A 19342-nucleotide genomic window follows, 5' to 3' on the forward strand; every position below is an offset into this window, starting at 1 on the left:
TACTCAGGACATCTAAAGCAATTCAAATGAGGCACCAAATCAATACAAGAATGGAGGACAATCTCAACAGTGCAAGTTTAAAAATGAACAGTGTTAAATTATTGGAAAGATAATTAAAATGATTGAAATTACATTTTCCCTTTGGATTTAATTAAATTAAAACAAGCCTGTAAATGACTGTCAAGAGTGGAATCACTAGATGTTTGAACAACAGAACTGATGCCAAACACAAACATAAATGTACATTATTAACATCAAACACTGTCATTGGTACATTTGGGTGGATTTTTGTTTTGTTTTATTTTCCCCAATGCAATTCAATAAAACAAAAAATGTGCATAATCACAATTCTTGAAACAGTTGTAGTCTGAAACAGCAGCAATCGTCAATCGACAATAGATAGCGGATCCATTTGATTTGGTAAATTGCATAAACAAAGTGTGTGTGTGTGTTTGCACATGCGCCCTCAGGCCCTTACGTTGGCTTGGATGCTTCTGCTTGGTCGGTCTGGAGTTTCTCGCCTCCCTCCACCTCCATGGTGCAGTAGACAATCCTATTCGGAGCCAGAGACTTCAGCCCCTGCACTTCCATGATCACCACCTAGGAAGCACAGACACCTCAGTGAAGGTTGTAGACAAGAGATAAATCTCTTGAAACAGGTCAGCAGATGTGAAAGCCGCACATGAGAGATATTTTAGCAATACTATCCCTGCCACAATCACGATTAATACTAATACCCGCAGCTCTCATATTACTGGATTTTCTATTAGAACAGCCAACACAATTACAGCCAAAGTTCAACTCTCTATCGCTGAAACTGCTTGTAGGCATTATCTTGCAAGTAGTTTTTAATCGCTCGGTGAATACCATAAAGTCAAAACAGTGCCAGGGGTAACTATTATATTGTGACTGTAAATTTCTAGTGTGACAGAAATATGTGCTGCTGTCAGAATAACGCATTTACTTTGAATAAAATGTCCATCACATCCACCGGTCTTCATGGTGCCAATATATTTTATTTGACTGTCGCTGTTTATCAGTCCAGCACACTTGGTAGGGTCCTTACATATATTACATGACTATATGTGTATTATGTAATTATAGACCATTGAAAGAATAAGATAACATTTTAAATGTTCAAAAGTATACATATTATTTTATAAATCATCAAAAATAAACTGGTGCATTTATAACATGATTGAAATAGCCTCTCCAAAAGTATTGTAAAAAAGGACTATCACAACAATCGCTGTACATTATCATAAAAATAATGCAACAAATTATTTTTGCATTCGAATACCATAAAGGTGTAAAAATGTCTGTGTGAAGGAACCAAGCAGTTTAGCATTTTTGACACACTATGTACTTCCTGATTCTGAAATAGCACCGCATCAGAAGGAATGAGGTGTGATTGCGCGCTGCTTTGTGGTGATAACTCATCTCAGACAAGCTGATAACAAGATGAGTCACATTTCCTGTTAAGGAGCGGGTAAAGGTTTTCTTGTGTGTTTGTCAGTCTTTTCTTCACATAGTGTCTGTTCAACCCCCTAAACAGGTCTGCTGTCTGTTTCTATACTTAGTCTTGAGCAGACAAGCACTCGTCGACAGCTCTGATTTATGAGATGCGGTTTAGGCACAGCAAGCTGTAGGTTTTCATTGAGTTTAGATATTGTAATGAAATAATGTTTGCTCTATCTGGCTTTTAGGAATGTCAAAGTGATCAAAACTGTGGGAGTTTTGACATACATTTGATTATAAATTCATATTTAGCCTAATTTCGAATGCACTATACCTCCAAAGTGAAGGACAGAACCACATCCGACTTGGACAGCGTGTTCTCATCCTCCTGACCCATGTCAATGATGGAGGTATTGTGTCCCCGTTTGAGCTTCTGGAGTTTGAACTCCCCTCCCTTGGACACAGGCATGCTCTCCAGATTGGCCATCAGCTGATTCACCGAGGACTTGAGCTCCTCGATAAACATGGCCTCCATTTCTTTAGACACAAATTTGGGGAACTTACCACCCTGTTGAAAACAGAGAAGGCTCAGTAAACAATCACAGTATGGAAGGCAATTAGCAATGATGCATTAAATATTAGGATTTTCCAAAATGCGAAAAAAATCAAATCAAGGTAAGCGTAGGTGTCTCTTTTTCAGATGATGGATATCAAATTTAGTATAAATAACACAAAGTACAATTTGTAAATTCTTTGAAATTGCCGCGCAGATTCTGACTCACCCGAGCAATGTGGTCCGCCATCTGAAGACGGCCATCCAGCTCTCTTCTGATCTGTGCAGCCTGCTCATCCAGGTTGTCCAACTATTGATTAAAAAAAACAGAGGAGCAGATCAATGAGGTCACAGTAAGAGCACAGCAATACTTAATACAGCAAGGGGTCAGTGTCAAAGGTCACTTACAACTCCCAGTAAATAAAACCATTAAGAGGTCAGGAAAACTCACAAATTTCTAACTCTACACCTCTGGCTTAAAGTCTTCAGCCCCACTGTATCTGACTTTGTGCAGCTCCCTCTGGAGCCACAGAAGGCTTGATGAAAATGTTCTACATATGCAGTCGCATAACCCAAGACCTCTAAACACACCGTGATATCTTAAAGTACCCGTTTAATGTCAAGTGTGAGGTATAGCAGAATGTAAATGAGAGATATCTAAGCTAGAGGAAATGAACAAGCACGTTTAAGCAAATGTGACCAACCATACACCCAAAGGTGCTCATCCACATTGGTAATGATGACGAATGCTATACAGCAGGACATAAAAAGGCTAATTAGAGCTCCAGTTTGTCCTGACGGGCTGCAATCATAGCAGCATGGTGTGGCAGCACGCATGAATAGAAAATCACACATGAAAATCAAAAGGACATTCAGCAATCCCTCATAGGAACCACACTGCCGTCACCACAGAGACCTTGAATGAACCTCTGTTTGTGGAGAGGTCTTTCTGAAAGTGTCAAGCGTTTGGAAATGTTCCTCTTTTCTTTTTTTTTCAATCAGCAGAATGAAAATCCAACTCTAGGTAGACGTTCTAGAACGGAGAGAGGGGCAGTAAAAAAGTTTTCACTTGAATCAGCAAATCCAAACTATTTCGGAACATTGAGACAAAACCAGTGGTAATTTAATTTCTTTAAAATATTTGAAAACTGCTGGCATTGGACAATATCAGCTCTGTGGGAAAAAGCCGGTTATCCTAGTTTTTGCCCTGGAGTAAAGAAAAGCAGATGCATTCATGACTCTATCTCTCATCAATAATAATGAATGAGAGTTTTATATTAGCTGACACAAGGAAATAGAAGAGAGGGCTGATGTCTCTATCCTGCCTTCTGCTTCAGTGTGCTTCACTTCTTCAGTTATTCTCTCAGCCAAAACGACTCATTCTTGTCAAATGTGATGTTGTGACTCACCAGTCACCATTTCCTCTATGAGGTCAGGAGCCTAATTGAGACATAGTATCTGCAGCACAGTTGTACCTGGGGAGTCACAAACCTTTCCACACAGCGGCGTTGTGCAAGTTTTCAGTGAAACATAACATCCACCTCATCTCACTCAGGTGTTGTTATATTGCAAAATCCTTGAGTTTTATACACAGGTGCTGTATCACTGGGGGGGAAAACGATGCTATAGTTTTCATGGAGGACATATTTCAGTATTGCCTTTTTATAGCAGTGAATGTTTGGAATGTTTGGAATAAAATTGCGTCATCTTGTCAAAAGAGTATATTTGAACTGAAACTTACAATTTCATAGCAATAAGACATTCACTTATTTAACCGTTTTATATCTGAAAGCCACTTTATATAATGTAAGTTTTTTCTGTTTGGACTTCATCACTTTATATAATTGAGAATACACACACACACACACACACACACACACACACACACACACACACACACACACACACACACACAGATGCAGACCAATGTGAGTTCCAATGCAAGCAAAATACTAGTTTGACTAGTCAGTGCAATGTGTATTGAATCGTAATGTTTCAATACAAAGCAGCAGCGAAAGGCTTACTGTAATAAAGGATTTTTATTTCACACGGTAGGGCCCTTAAATATATTACATGACTATATCTGTATTATGTAATTCTATCTTCTAGACCATTGAAAGAATGAGATGAGATTTTAAATGTTCAAGAAGAGTGAACATTGTATTTTGACAAACATTGTATTAAAAAAAATGTTTTAAGCTGCTTTTAAAATGATGGCTTTATACAAGCCACCTGGAAACAACCTGATATCATACTGATGAAGGAGAATCATTTCCACACAGCTACGTGGTGTCTCCAAATGACCACCTGATCTATCTTTGATACAACGGACTAAACTCCTCTTGTTTCCTGCTGCTAGGACGTGTGCCAAAGCTGACCTCTCTGTGCCTTATGGTATTTCACCCACACCTAGTACATTAACATGCCTCGTCTTTCAGGCTTTACTATATTGATTCTCTGCCCCTTCCAGCAATCTTTTCTCTGAGAGAATGATCTGAAGTCACAGTGCAGCCGTTAACGGAGAGAGGGAGAGAAGGGGGGGGGGGGGGGGGGGCTGTGATCAAGTAACACACAAAACATGGATGAGAAATAAAAGTCACACAGAGTGCTAAAGACACACACACACACACAAAATCATGATCACAAGCAGTAGAATTTTTACTGTTAACAAATTGGCTTTCTTAAATCTAGATATTTTGCGGATATGGACTTGTCCTGCATTACTTTCTTTTTGTAATTGATTCTGTCCACTGATGTGAACATGATGAAATGATGTCAGCCAGATGGCCTCTTAAATGGAGGCCCGTCAGTGTGAACCATCAAGTCTAGTGTGTTACCAGTGCCGGCCACTAAACAGCCACCCTGCTACATAACCCAGAGTTCCTGTTTAGTAGAGCACATAATCAGACATTGCCACCAGCTCCAGCAGAATGTCTGCACTTGCAGCACAGTAGTACTCAGTACTGTTCTGCCACACAGTGACACGTTAACAGTGGTGAGCATCCTGTGGTAGAAATTCTCACACGCATGAGTTTTTTCTTTTTCTTTTCATCGTCATGTCCAATAGCCGAAAACCAGATTCCCCCACAACCAGAACTGTGACTGATACTGATTGCATTCCTGCCTGAGCTGTGCTTGCCCTGAACGTCTCTTTTACCCCTGCTGCTGGTGATCTGTGCTGCCTGTCAAAACACTCAAGCTCTGGGCACGATTGGACTGCGGTGCCAGCAACATCTGACTCGTGCATTTCCAAAAGAACTGTCACTGCCATGCCTGGAAATCTGCAGCTTGGCTAGTCGGTGTCTGACACTGCATTTTTACAATCTCATCTGTGGGCCTCCCTCTCCCAAAAAAACACAAGAGACCCCACATTCTCAAGACTGCAATACCTCAGCAAAACTGAATACTGCAGCAGCAGATAATCTTGGTCATTGCAGCTCGTCGGCAAAATGGCTAACATGAGAGGAGTGACTTTGAAGCATGTAATGTGAAGGGGGATGGGGCGAGTTTCTTCTATTACTCCCATCTCTCTCTTGACAGCAGTGAAAAGCACAGACAGTCATGGCTGTGGGAGGAAGTAGAGCTGGAGGTCAGTGTCTGTGTGAACTACTGTAATAGCCACCCCATACTGAGCCCCACAGCACCCCAATCTTATCAAGCCTACAACTACTGAAAGGTCACTGTTGTCAATGGGCCACAGGCATGATATAGGTGAATAGGCAATCTCATATAAAATAAGGCTGGCGAAAATGTAAGTTTCGCTCTGCATTACTGAAGTTGACAGCAACACTGCAGCTGAATAAAGGTGACACTGCCTCAGTGTTTGCCAAGCTGACAGCAGGTTAAAGGTGATGGAGCAGACACAGGCGGGTAGTTAACAGCACAGCTGAAGACAGATACCCAGGTGTATGCTGGGACATTAGCAGCAGATAACACAGGCGGCCACGGGCGGTTTCTTGAAGAGAACAAAGGCTGGGCGGACAGGCCTAGAACTGAGCTGGATGGGACCTGGAGGAATTAAAGCAGCTGGTCTATATTCAGACTGCATCTCTGTGTATGTGTGATAAAAAAAAAAGTGTGCACAGTGAAAGAAAGCTTCTCTTGTGCGGGTGTAGCGACATGCTAATTAGGAAATGCATTAATGAGTGGATGCTGTGAATAATTCTCCATCTCAACCTCTAACTTGTTAATTAACTTTGAGAAATCTCTTCACTCTTCTGCAGATATTTGCTTTATTTTGTCTTTTGATCTTGTTGAAAGTAAACCTTATCAGTCATTTTATAATAGATTTATGTTTGTAATGTGAAGGGAGTCACTCATATGGGAACATTATATCACCAGACTACAGTTCCCTCCAGCTCTACCTGATATTGTTTGGATTTTACAGCCCACAACATTACTGTTTTTATTCCCTCTCACCTCTCATCTCGCGTTTCAGCACCACTGCTTTTTCAGCTTAAGAGGTGGATGGGCAGGCATAGGAAATGCTTTCATCCTCTCCCAATCCTGTGTGCAGTGAAGAGGCTCCATTACGCAATTATATCAGCTACAGGCCAACCAGGAAGAGCTCAGGCCTCATTTCCCAACTAACAGTTGCTGACAAGACAAATTAAAGGGTAAAGGGAGGGGTCTCCTTCAAAGCCGGGAAAGCAGATTTGAGTATGGTCTGTTAGTCGGGGGGATGACAGCACGAGACATGATTTATAGCTCAGTGTATGGTGGTGGTGGTGGGGGTCTCATTCGGATGTGTGTGTGTGCCAACCTTACTTTCACTCACAAACTTCAGGAATGTAATCAGTTCGTGAGAGTCCACTGGTGTGAATAAATAGAAATGATTAAAACATTGATCACCTGTAAGCAGTGTTTACAGCTGAAACAACATATTTACCAATTTAGAGGTCGACAGAGAAAACAAGCTAATCAAATACTTAATACTTAAATAATCAATAAGATTGTTTCGAATAACAATTTCAAGCAAACATGCCAAACATTCACTGGTTTTGAGGATTTCGTAATAATCGTAAAACATGTATTGATGAAGATATTTCGATTACAGCCCTAACCATAGCTGCTTTATACAAATTGCAAACCACAGGAAACAAACATTCAGTTTTTAAACCCTGCAATGATTAATCCATATGTTTGATATGAATTACAAATTTAATATGAATTACAAATTCAAATTACATTTAAAGTGATCTAGATCTGCCTCGCTCAAACGAGCAACCAAGCTAACAACAACAGGCTAAAACTAGCTAGCTGGTGAACAATCCGGAACCCAACGTTACATTATTCAGTTACTAGATTTACGAGGTTATCGTTCATGACGTCAGAGCCCCATACTCAAAAAGGTCTGTCAAGTCCTTCTTACATACGGCCTATGGGCCGAGTACAAACATCGAGCAGAAGAGCGCCGCCTGCTGTTACTCTCCAGCATAACTCCAGCTGGACTACACATGTGTTATAATCCTCATAATCCTCTAAGGCAGTGGCTATATCAGCAGCAAGATGGTCAAAGTGCAAGGAGCAATGTTCTGATGAAGTTCTGATGGAGGGCTGGGAAGCCGGGTTTAAGGAAACACTAGTACGCTTGTTCTATAAATTAATGTAGATGTAGTTATTTGTCTGCTGGATGTTAAAGTAGGTCAATATTTGTCAACACCAGCTCTAACACAACGTTAATAGAGTGGTTGCATTATAGATTTTTGTTTTGAAGTTATTTGGCCCCCTCATGGCCAAACAGCGAATAATGCAGCATTGCAGGAATGGTAGTTTCTCTAAAACTGTTGTAAACACATTTTTAACTAAAAGATGGTGGTAACCAAACATGTTTTGTTAAACCAATTGTTATAATATTTAAAATATATAAAAGTACAAACACTTAATGCTGAACAAATGTAGGCCTATAAAATGTATCCTTGCTTTACTGTCAATTAATCAAGAATAGGATCAGAAGCACCCACTGTAGCAAACAAAATAAAACTTATACAACTTTCCCCTGAAAAGCATCAAACTTGATATTTTTTTTGAAAATGTAGTTAGTTACTGTTTGAGACACTTCATTTAGTCTTTTATTGCGTATCGAGCACACTAGAGCTTAGAAAACATTGTCATAATAATGATCATAAATCCTTTAACATAGTTTAATAAGAACTGGTTTAAATGTCATGCAGAGTTGAATATACACTGCCAGGTTTAAAAAACAGATTTTTTTAATTTTTAATTTTAGGAAATCTTCATATATTGCAACAATAAAAGCGGAGAGTTAACCCAAAGTTCTATTAATATAGTTTACCAATTATGTTCACATTTTTTTTACAGTTTGGTCACGCTTGGTGTCACCACAGCTAAATAACTGCAGCCATCAGGGAGTCGATATGCTCAGACTGTGGCTGATGCAGCCGCTGGCTGTAATCAGTCTGTTAGTCATTTCCAGGGGCTGCTCTTGCTTCAGCATGAGACCAAAAGAGACCAGTGCTTCTTTTCTATTATTTGGATGTAACCGCAAAGAAATGCAAATCCCCAGCGATAACAGTTAAAAAGTGGTGGCATCTGAATCCTAGCCAATCCTTGGAAACCTTTCATCAAATCCCAGCAGCCCTGAGCCCTTGCTGGCTGTATTGCTGCATCTACTTTTTAGTGAGGACTTTATCCTTTATAAATAGGGCAATATATGGCTGCTGCTTGCTTACTGACATTGGTCAACATCAGTACAGTCTGGTGTATTCATTATAACAGTAAACGAGACAAGAAAGAGACAGAGAGAGAACTCCAAGAACAGCAGGAAGAGCAGCTGAAGTAAAAATCTCTCATATGTAGGTGTATGAATGATCAATTTAAAACAAATACGCAGCTGCCCGGTGGTCACCAAACAGCAAGAGGGCCCGTGACAGTGTGGGTTCCCTCTGGGTTCTCCAGCTTCCTCCCACAGTCCAAAGACATGCAGCTTAGGTTAATTGGAGACTCTAAAATTGCCCTTAGGTGTGAATGTGAATGGTTGTCTGTTGTTGTACTATGCAATAAACTGGCGACCTGTCCAGGCTGAACCCTGCCTTCGCCCAATGTCAGCTGGGATCGGCTCCAGCGCCCCTGAATAGGATACGTGGTTTGGATAATGGTATGCAGAACAATAATGTCCGCTTTCCACAACGATGACCTCAATCCATGTCCCATTCTTACCTACGTAAAAATCGGTATTACACCAAGCTGTACATATACATTTCTGCAGCATATGTGCTTGTATGTTGATGTGTTGTTGAATGTTCTTTAGTAGCATTTTATTTTTCAGCGTGGGATTTGTTCGGCGATGTATTATGTTCTGCATGCAGATTTCTGACCGGATACTAACAACTCTGCTGCCAGCACATTCTGAAAAAACTAGGTTAAGTATCTTCAAAGGCTTGGAAATAAAAATACACAGTGGATTTGGAGGCTATGTTGATGTATTGCACCTCAGCATTAGACTCACCTAATGAATGAACGCTGCAGAACAGTGCCCTGATCTTTGCCAACAGAGACACTTGAAGAATACTGAACAATCTAATTTGTTTAACAGCACCTCATGTCATCTGCACAGATTTATACAGTACATTAGCAACTGTTGAAAGAAGGATTTTCAGCATTTTAAAACCCACTGGCTTCCAAGAGGTGCGCCCATTAGATCTAAATGAAATGAAGAGGTAGGTTTTCTTATGCATTAAATGATGAGCAGATGTAAATCTGTCAAACCCTCCCCCAAATCCAGTCATGGTGAGACTTTTAATCAACCTCCTGAAGAAAGAATACATTATTGTGGCTTTCAGCATTTCCAGAGAGAGCAGTAAAGCAGTGAAGACAGCGAGGGAAGGAGAGTTATGTCTGACACGAGCCCCCTGTGTCCACTATTATCCACCTGCAATCTCAACATATCTCCCTTACAATGAACTATTGCTGGCCTGGTATCAGGAGATAAATGTTGAGGGGACATATTTAATTGAAAACATGTCCATTCAACGCGACAACAATGACATTTTGTATATAGCAAATACTAATAAATACAAATACACCTAAAGTCATTAAATGATCATTATTATCGTTGGTCTAGTCATCAAACCAAATCAAATGATAAAAGGGTGATTATTGTTGAGCATTTGTCTCATTAAGCATTACATTTAATGTATTTTCTTTCACATATTTAGCTAATATGGTGATTCTATGTCCATAATCCCAAATAGTTTTTTTCAGATAAACCAGAATGTTGTTTTTTCACAATTGAGCTGAGGAAGAATCGCAAGAATCTAGTACATTTGGTGAATTGTTTTTCAGTCTGGAAGTGGTCAGATTCGAGATCTCAGGTGCAACTAAAAACGTTGGTCTTGGGTTAACTTTAGCGCCATGAAAATATAAAGATATTCAAACTACAATGATCTATAAAAAGAAAAGCAGCAAATGCTCACTTTAAAGAAGCTGAAGCCAGGAAATCATTATTTTTGCTTGAATGACTAATTCACTATTGAAATGATCTGTTGAACAATTCATTAAAGTCATTAAACGACTAATTGGCTAAGCTCTTAACCCATCCACTTCAGTTCAATGATATCATTACTGTCACTACTGTAGCAGGAAGAATATGCGGTGGTCTTGTTTGAAGTGAAAAGAAAAGCAATGTAACTATATATATATATGAAATGATCGTCATCTATATATATATATATATATATATATATATATATATATATATACGCTTTCCTAATGCTTTCCTAATGTTATTTTATATATATATATATATATATATATATATATATATATATATATATATATATATATATATATAAAATAACATTAGGAAAGCGTTTCATATTCAAAACATTTTAAACTTTAGACATTCATGGTGTATACTGTAAATTATCGCCAGTTTAGAATAATCTCATGTGGGAAAACGATAATTATAATGGTGCCCCTACCATCCCATACATTTGAAAAACTGAAACAGTTTTGTGACAGCACTCAAATATTTTGGCCGGATGTGAAAACCTTCACATGGGCTTGAGATCTTACCTGACAGGCTTGATAAAGCAGCTGGTGCTCAAACTTCTTAATGCCGAGTATATTCTGGAACATCTCATACAGCTGGTCCTTGCTGAGGATCAGCTCAGAGGCCGCGCTGGCAGTCATGCGTTGCTGTGCCTTGCGGGGATCCTCGTCGCCGCGGTAGATGGTGTCAAACTTGGCCATCCAAGAGCTGAGCACCGTCTCCTTGCTCAGACCGTCAATCTCCGGAAGGCTGCGTACACGCTTCTCGATGTGCCTCTTGAACACTTCCCTGAAATCATTGGCCGAGAAGCCGCCGCTCTGGACCATCTTAGCCACACGGTCACTCTTCAGGAACACCTACATTATGAAACACCAATGCCAAGGATTGCAGTTATGTAAAACAAAGAATGATCCATCAAAAGAAGCACTTTTTCAAATGGTTGTTAATGATTTGGTAGCTCAAGACTTCTAAACTGACTCATATTAGAGTAGAGTATTGCACAAGAGTTATTCTGCTGTTCTGTCACGTTCTGACTCAAACACTAAATGTCTGTCTTCGTCAGCGAAGAAGACTGTTCTTGTTAATTTGGAATTGAAAAACCAGTGCCATATATGTAAAGCTGTGACTCAGCAAAGCTGTATTCTGTCTCCTGCTAATGACAGCCTAACAGGGACAGAGACCGGCAAGGCTATATTGTCACAGCATCAAGCGAAGTAACCATCAGACCTGACTGCTTTGTCACTCTGACAGTCACATTTTGTTTTTAGCATCCATTATGGCTAAAAAGCAGCGACTACAATACTGAAACATGTCAGTACAGTGATACATTACCCTTGTCATTTGGTGTATGTCTCATTTGTTGAATGTAACAAAAGTTTTCTTGCTGAAATTAATATGATGCTGGTTTTCTATTTGCTTAACACAACATTTAGTAAGTTTTTTGACAAAAATATTTAATGGTTTTCAATCATGTCATAATTTACAAAAAAAATTTATAAGCACAATAATAAATCTAATTACAACAATACATGATTGTCTTGACAGCCACGATTGTCTTGACAGCTACGTTTTAAATCATAATGTTTAACATTAACATTAAAATACATCACAAAATAAATTAAATCTCTGGTAGCTGTCACATACAGGCCATCCTGTAATTAACTTCCATGGTAGTCTATATATATATGTCTTTCCTGTTGGTTCCAACTTCATACAGATATTTATATTGGCTATACTTGTTTTTCCATCATGGATTTGGCCTTCCTACTATCTGCAATGCCTTTTGTACTGTGCGCATGGTAATAATTACTTTTTCTTCTACAGATTGAGTAGTGAGGTTGGAAAAGATGGCTGTGTCAGCCACATGCTCTGACTCATAATCTGTGCAGTGAAAAGCTTCAGCCACCATTTTACCACTCAGCCGTCTGAATGGAAGCATTTAGACTGAAAGCCGGTCAATTCTGGTTTTAAATCTGCTGCAAAGGCGATTCAGAGGATATGGTGCAGTATACTGTACATACAATATGTAAAAATAATTCAAGATATTATAGATCATTTATATTCAACAACAAAAAAGTAATCTAAAAAAATGCACACAAATATGAATGATGTGTTTAATATTCAGTGGTTCATTTGAAAGTACCATATCCCTGCGCTTGGATAACAACATGTTTCTGACTGCTGCTATGAATAGGGTGTGTTGGTACCTCGTTGTAGCTCTGCACAGCATTGATGAACGCCTCATCAGCCACAATCTGCGTGTCTCCATTGAGGAAGGCTTGGAAACGATCCTTGGTCTGCTGAAGCTGCTGCTTGATAATCTGTGGAAGCAAGGGCAAACAGAGGTCACCTCAACAATAAAGTCATGGTAGGAAAATGTGTCAAAACAAGAAGACATTAGTTTGAAATAACAATAATATCCACCCATTTCTAATAACTTATTCTGGGCGAGCAGAACTCCAAGGCCAGTTGTGACTCGTAATCCCTGCAGTGTTTCCTAAATCTACTTTTACATCCCTTTTTAGACAGTCGTCCTCTGAAGGTAGGTGGCAAGGAACCTCATCTCACCTGATTGCATTCACAGTCTCATTCTTTCAATCATGCATTTGTGACTGCAGGTGAGAGTTGGAACTAAAATGAACTGTTAAATTGAGAGCTTTGCTTTAACTCAGCTCTGTCTTTACCACTCACTGTCTGAAACACAGCCGGTATTACTGCAGCTAGGGCCCCAAAACGGAAGTCAATCTTTCAATCCTTTTTACCATTGTCATGGATAAAAAAAAGATACCTGAATACCTCTAGTTCAGGCCTGGCCAACCCGCGGCTCCCGAGCCGCATGCGGCTCTTTGCCTGGTTTCATGCGGCTCTTGCGTTCATATTGAAGTTTGTGTTTGTTTTTGTTTTTTTATCTTTTTATTGTTTTTGCAAATACTTTAGACCACTGGTGTCAAACTCAAGGCGCGACGGCTTGAAAGCCATGAAATCGCGGACCCGTTTTCAGTCATTCGCGGACCCATTTTCAGTCTGTCAGGACGGTCATTTTACAAATGATTTACAAAAATGTGTCTCTTAGTCTCTGACTGGTTGGCCACCCCTGCTCTAGTTAGATACTCCCTCTCTGATCTGAACCGAGGCGGCACCCTATTATCACAAAAACAGGCAAAAATCCAGGCCACCTGCGCTTTGATATGTCTATGAATATCTCAAACAGGAGATGTGACCAGACTTGTCAGATTCTAATCAACAAATGACCGTGTCAAAAGTAATGCTTTGAATGCTTTGAAAAAAACACAACGAAATAGAAGTGTCAAGAGGTAAAAGATCACACTTCTCCCTTGCCATGCTAGCCGCATGGATCCAGACATGATCATGTTGGTCTGTTGATTGGTCGGTTTGTCCACCACTTCAGGCCAGATTGAAATATCTCAACAACTATTTGATGGATTTAAAATATTAGCTAAATGTTTCTACTTATCCAGGGAAATCTTTCAACATCTAATACATAGTTTAGCACAACATTCACCCAAAGAATGTATCCTCCTGGCTTTGGTAATCCCCTGATCTTTTCTCTTGCTCCGCTATGAAGACCACGTTTGTAGTTTTGAGTGAAATGTCTGCTCAAATATTGAATGGATTGCCATTCAAATTGGTAAAGACATTCTCCCTCAGGATAAATAAGAACTTTGGTGACTCCCTGCTTTTTCATATAGCACCATCATCAGTTCAACTTTTATATTTTTACATATTATATTTGACTATTATAAAAAGGAATACCCAACTGTCTACCAACTCACTTACCGATTGAACAAGTGAACAGTCAAGAAGAATTAAGCACATAGTATTTTTTTTTGCAGCAGATGATGAAAGTAGCTTAAGAGTGAGCCAGCTTCCCTCTCATCTCTGTTGAGAGTTGCACAAGTGTAGTACCATATACCGATGGAGCACTCAAAGCTGCTATACCAGCACTCTCACTCGCTCACTCTCTCACCCACTTACTCACTCACTCACTCACTCTCAAACGTTGATCTTTGATGGTATTTGTCAACCGCAAATGCAGAATATAAAACAATTTGTATTGGTCGAAGTAAAAGTCGATTTCGTCACGTAGAATTCTGACCCACTTGCCCGACCAGGGAAGTGAAAAAAATAAGCGCTGTAAAACTAAGGACAGTCACATCAGCCCCATATTTACTTTGTGTTTCGTGCACGTTGGCAGACTAACACGCAAAACAAAAACATGAATCAGTGCCCTAACCGTAAATGGATTAAAAATCTCCCTCTTCAATCTATAGTTGAAGTTGTTGTGCGTATCAAGCAAGCACAAGAAGCTGCTGGTAACGTGTCGGTGTACGTTCAGCCGATCATTGCAAGCGGCAGACTTTGGTGTAGGAGTGAGATGGAAAAGTACCACTAACATGTGTGTTAGAGGCAATCTCAACACCATCTGTGTGTCCATCGTACTACTCCAACCTCCCCTTCAGTAATATTCAGAAAAGAAAGGCTCATGTAACATGAGATTTCTCTATCAGATCCAAAGTGAAAGAGCCTGAGCTTGGTCTAATAATAAAGATTTAAAAAGGGGCATATAAATACAAAGACATAAAAACTAGACAAACACCTCAGAGGTTGCTATTGAGGACCTCTCTCTATCTCTCTGTCACTGACAATACAAATAATACAAAGCCTCACACATCATTTAACAAAAAATGCCACTCCTACTGATTCACAATTACTGTGAATGAGTGACTCTCAGGATGATGCACCACTTAATGTCCAAACATAAAATATGCACTTAACGTCACATCAACAACATCAGAGATCAATACGTGTGCTTCTCTTTCAAGGTTTCAGGTTCATTTTTATTTGCAATAGCTACTGTAGATGTGAACCATCTCTGCCTTTTTTTAATAGATTGCAGAGTTCAAGTAACACCCTGTGGCAAGACATGTTAATATTACACCAGTATGCAAATCAGTCTGGTCTCCGGAGACTCTCAGTGGCTGAAGTCGATATACTCGTCCTTGATTTCTTGTCCATTTCTGACAGTGAGGGGGTCAGGATAAATACAGCACACAATTTTCACTTTGTATGCCCTTTTATGTACAAGGTATATAACACACAGCACAGACTAACATTCATTTATGAGACTTGCATTCCTTTTACTGATGAGAATGTGTTTCCTATTCAATTCTGAAGTAGTCAAGGCGGGGCAGTTTTATTTCTAAAGAGGCTTCACAGTCTGTACAGCACACAACATCTTCTGTTCTTAAACCCTCTATCAGATAGGGAAAAACTCCCCCCTAAAAAGTGCAAAGGGAAATAAATAAGAAAGCTCAGGAGAGCAACTGAGCAGGGATCTCTCTACCCGAATGGAAGTAGCCTACTGTTTTTTTACACAGGAGTCTTTTAGTAGGATAAACATTTTAATTAATAGGAATAAATGGGAGAGAAATGTGTGCATACATGCTCGGGTTTAAGAGTATGCATGCTGAGTGATGAGCTACAACCAATTCACCAACATCCATCCATCCATCCATCCATCCATTTTCAACCGCTTATCCGGGGTCGGGTCGCGGTGGCAGCAGGTTCAGCAGGCCGACCCAGGCTTCTCTCTCACCCGCAACATTTTCCAGCTCATTCTGGGGGACCCCGAGGCGTTCCAAGGCCAGCCGGGAGATATAATCCCTCCAGCGTGTCTTTGGTCTTCCCCGGGGCCTCCTACCAGTTGGACTTGCCTGGAAAAACTCTAATGGGAGGCGTCCAGGAGGCATCCTGACTAGATGCCCGAACCACCTCAGCTGACTCCTTTCGACACGAAGGAGCAGCGGCTCGACTCAAAGCTCCCTCCTGATGTCCGAGCTCCTTACCCTATCTCTAAGGCTGAGCCCGGCCACCCTACGGAGGAAGCTCATTTCGGCCGCTTGTATCCGAGACCTCGTTCTTTCGGTCACGACCCAGAGTTGGTGGTCATAGTTGAGAGTTGGAACATAGACCGACCAGTAAATGGAGAGCTTTGCCTTCCGGCTCAGCTCCCTCTTCACCAAGACGGACCGGTACAGCGCCTGTTTTACAGCTGCAGCTGCACCGATCTGCCTGTCGATCTCCCGCTCCACCTTACTCTCACTCGTGAACAAGACCCCGAAATACTTGAACTCCTTCGCTTGGGGTAGGCAGCTTGTCCCCACCTGGAGGGAGCAATCCACTGGTTTCCAGCAGAGCACCATGGCCTCAGATTTGGAGGTGCTAATTCTCATCCCTGCCGCTTCACACTCGGCTGCAAAACACCCCAGTGAATGCTGGAGGTCACGGTCCGAGGAGGCAAACAGGACCACATCATCCGCGAACAGCAGAGAGGCGATCCCGAGACTCCCGAACCGGATCCTCTCCGCCCCCTGGCTGCGCCTAGATATCATGTCCATGAAAGTCACGAACAGGACCGGTGATAAAGGGCAGCCCTGGCGGAGGCCAACACCCACCGGGAACGTGTCTGACTTATTACCGAGGATACGAACACAGCTCCTACTGCAGGCGTACAGAGACCGGATGGCCCGTGCTAACGGGTCCGGCACCCCATACTCCCGCAGCACCCCCCACAAAAACCCCCGAGGGACCCGGTCGAAAGCTTTCTCCAGGTCTACAAAGCACATGTAGACTGGTTGGGCAAACTCCCAGGACCCCTCCAGTAGTCTTGTGAGGGTAAAGAGCTGGTCCACTGTTCCACGGCCGGGACGGAATCCGCACTGTTCGTCTTGAATCTGAGGTTCAACAATCGGTCGGAGCCTCCCTTCCAGCACCCTGGCATAAGCTTTTCCCGGGAGGCTGAGCAGTGTGATACCACGATAGTTCGAGCACACTCTCCGGTCCCCCTTCTTGAAGATGGGAACCACCACCCCGGTCTGCCAGTCCATGGGCACTGTTCTCGACCCCCATGCGACACTGCAAAGGCGTGTCAGCCAAGACAGCTCAACAGTGTCCAGCACTTTCAGCATCTCAGGGCGGATCTCATCCACCCCCGGCGCTTTGCCACCAAGGAGCTTTTTGACTACCTTAGTGACCTCTGCCAGGGATATAGGTGCATCCACCCCAAGGACATGCCCGGGTTTTAGCATCCGCGACAGCCACAGCTGCAGCCCTTCTGGCCTGCCGGTACCTGTCAGCTGCTTCAGGAGACCCCTGGGCCAACCAGGCCGGAAAGGCCTCCTTCTTCAGCTTGACGGCTTCCCTCACCCACGGTGTCCACCACCGGGTTCTCGGCCGCGTCCACAATAGAGGCTTTGAACATGGTCCACTCGGATTCCATGTCCCCAGCCTCCCTCGGGATGTGTGAGAAGCTCTTCCGGAGGTGGGAGTTGAAGACCTCCCGGACAGGATCCTCTGCCAGATGTTCCCAGTTCACCCTCACTACACGTTTGGGCTTGCCAGGTCTCTCGAGCCGACTCCCCCGCCATCTGATCCAACTCACTAGCAGGTGGTGATCAGTTGACAGCTCTGCTCCTCTCTTCACCCGAGTGTCGAAGACATACGGCCGCAGATCAGATGATACGACTACAAAGTCGATCATTGATCTCCGGCCTAAGGTGTTCTGGTACCAGGTACACTTATGAGCCACCTTATGCTCGAACAAGGTGTTTGTTATGGACAAACTGTGGCTAGCACAGAAGTCCAACAACAAAACACCGTTCGGGTTCAGATCGGTCAGGCCGTTCCTCCCAATCACGCCCCGCCAGGTTTCTCTGTCATTGCCCACGTGAGCGTTGAAGTCTCCCAGGAGAACTATGGAGTCGGCAGGCGGCGCCCTTTCCAGGACCCCTCCCATCGACTCCAAGAAGGCCGGATACTCCGAAATGCTGTTTGGTGCATAAGCACAAACAACAGTCAGAGCCTTACTCCCCACAACCCGTAAGCGCAGGGAGGTGACCCTCTCGTTCTCCGGGGAAAACTCCAACATAGTGGCGCCCAGCCGGGGTCTCGTGAGTATCCCCACTCCCGCCCGGCGCCTCTCATCCAGGGCAACTCCAGAAAAGGACAAAGTCCAACCCTTCTCCAGGAGCTTGGTTCCAGAGCCCATGCTGTGCGTGGAGGTGAGCCCAACTATATCTAGCTGGTACCGCTCCACCTCCCGCACCAGCTCTGGCTCTTTCCCCGCTAGCGAGGTGACGTTCCACGTCCCTAGAGCTAGTCTATGCTGCAGGCGATCGGCTCGCCCAGGTCTCCCGCCTGCCCCGCCGCCCGGTCTGCATAGCACCCGACCCCGATGCTTCCCCCCGTGGGTGGTGAGTCTACAGGGTTCACCAACCAATTCACCAACAAGGAGAGCAAAGTGGGTAATACACTGAGGTATGGGCTGAAATGGTTTCTGTTGAAGGGCTGCTGGGCTTTTGAGAAAAGGCACAAAAGCAGACTTGAACCAAGCTGACTGAAATGTTCTAGGGCAAAGCTAACACTTATTCCGCTAGACCTGAGGTTACTGTAGCTTTCTTGAATACAAACTCTGATACATAACAACTGCATTTCAGTTCACAGCGTACAAAAGCAAGCAAACTACGCGGTGACGACTAAATAGAATAATAATTACTGATCAGTGTATTTTGTTGAGGCGCTATAATTACATAATATTTACTGAATAATTAATCAGCAGATGAAAATGTATCAATCGTTTATATTTTTTCAATCAAAAGCTGCTTCCAGCCTCACAAATATGAGGATTTGATAGATTAAATTAAATATCTTTGGGGTTCAGAGAATTAAACAAGGAATTTTGACATTGCTGTGAGATCTGTAAACTGATGGTTGCAATGCTTCACTGGTTTCTGACATGT

At 42.2% G+C, this 19342-nt stretch overlaps 1 protein-coding gene across 9 annotated transcripts in view; it reads right to left on the bottom strand.

Moving 5' to 3' along the window:
• The window catches only part of cadpsb (Ca2+-dependent activator protein for secretion b), a gene marked incomplete at both ends in the record, with an annotated part of 62899 nt that overhangs the window by 31295 nt on the left and 12262 nt on the right, over positions 1-19342 (bottom strand). For all 9 annotated transcript variants that reach the window (XM_079217627.1, XM_079217626.1, XM_079217623.1 and 6 more), the window contains 5 exons: positions 479-600; positions 1793-2026; positions 2241-2321; positions 11048-11380; positions 12731-12844. In XM_079217627.1, the coding sequence (XP_079073753.1) occupies positions 479-600; positions 1793-2026; positions 2241-2321; positions 11048-11380; positions 12731-12844 (884 nt within the window). The remainder of the gene's footprint in view (positions 1-478; positions 601-1792; positions 2027-2240; positions 2322-11047; positions 11381-12730; positions 12845-19342) is intronic.

This window comes from Taurulus bubalis (assembly GCF_910589615.1).
Source record: "Taurulus bubalis genome assembly, chromosome: 5".
NCBI lineage: Eukaryota > Metazoa > Chordata > Actinopteri > Perciformes > Cottidae > Taurulus > Taurulus bubalis.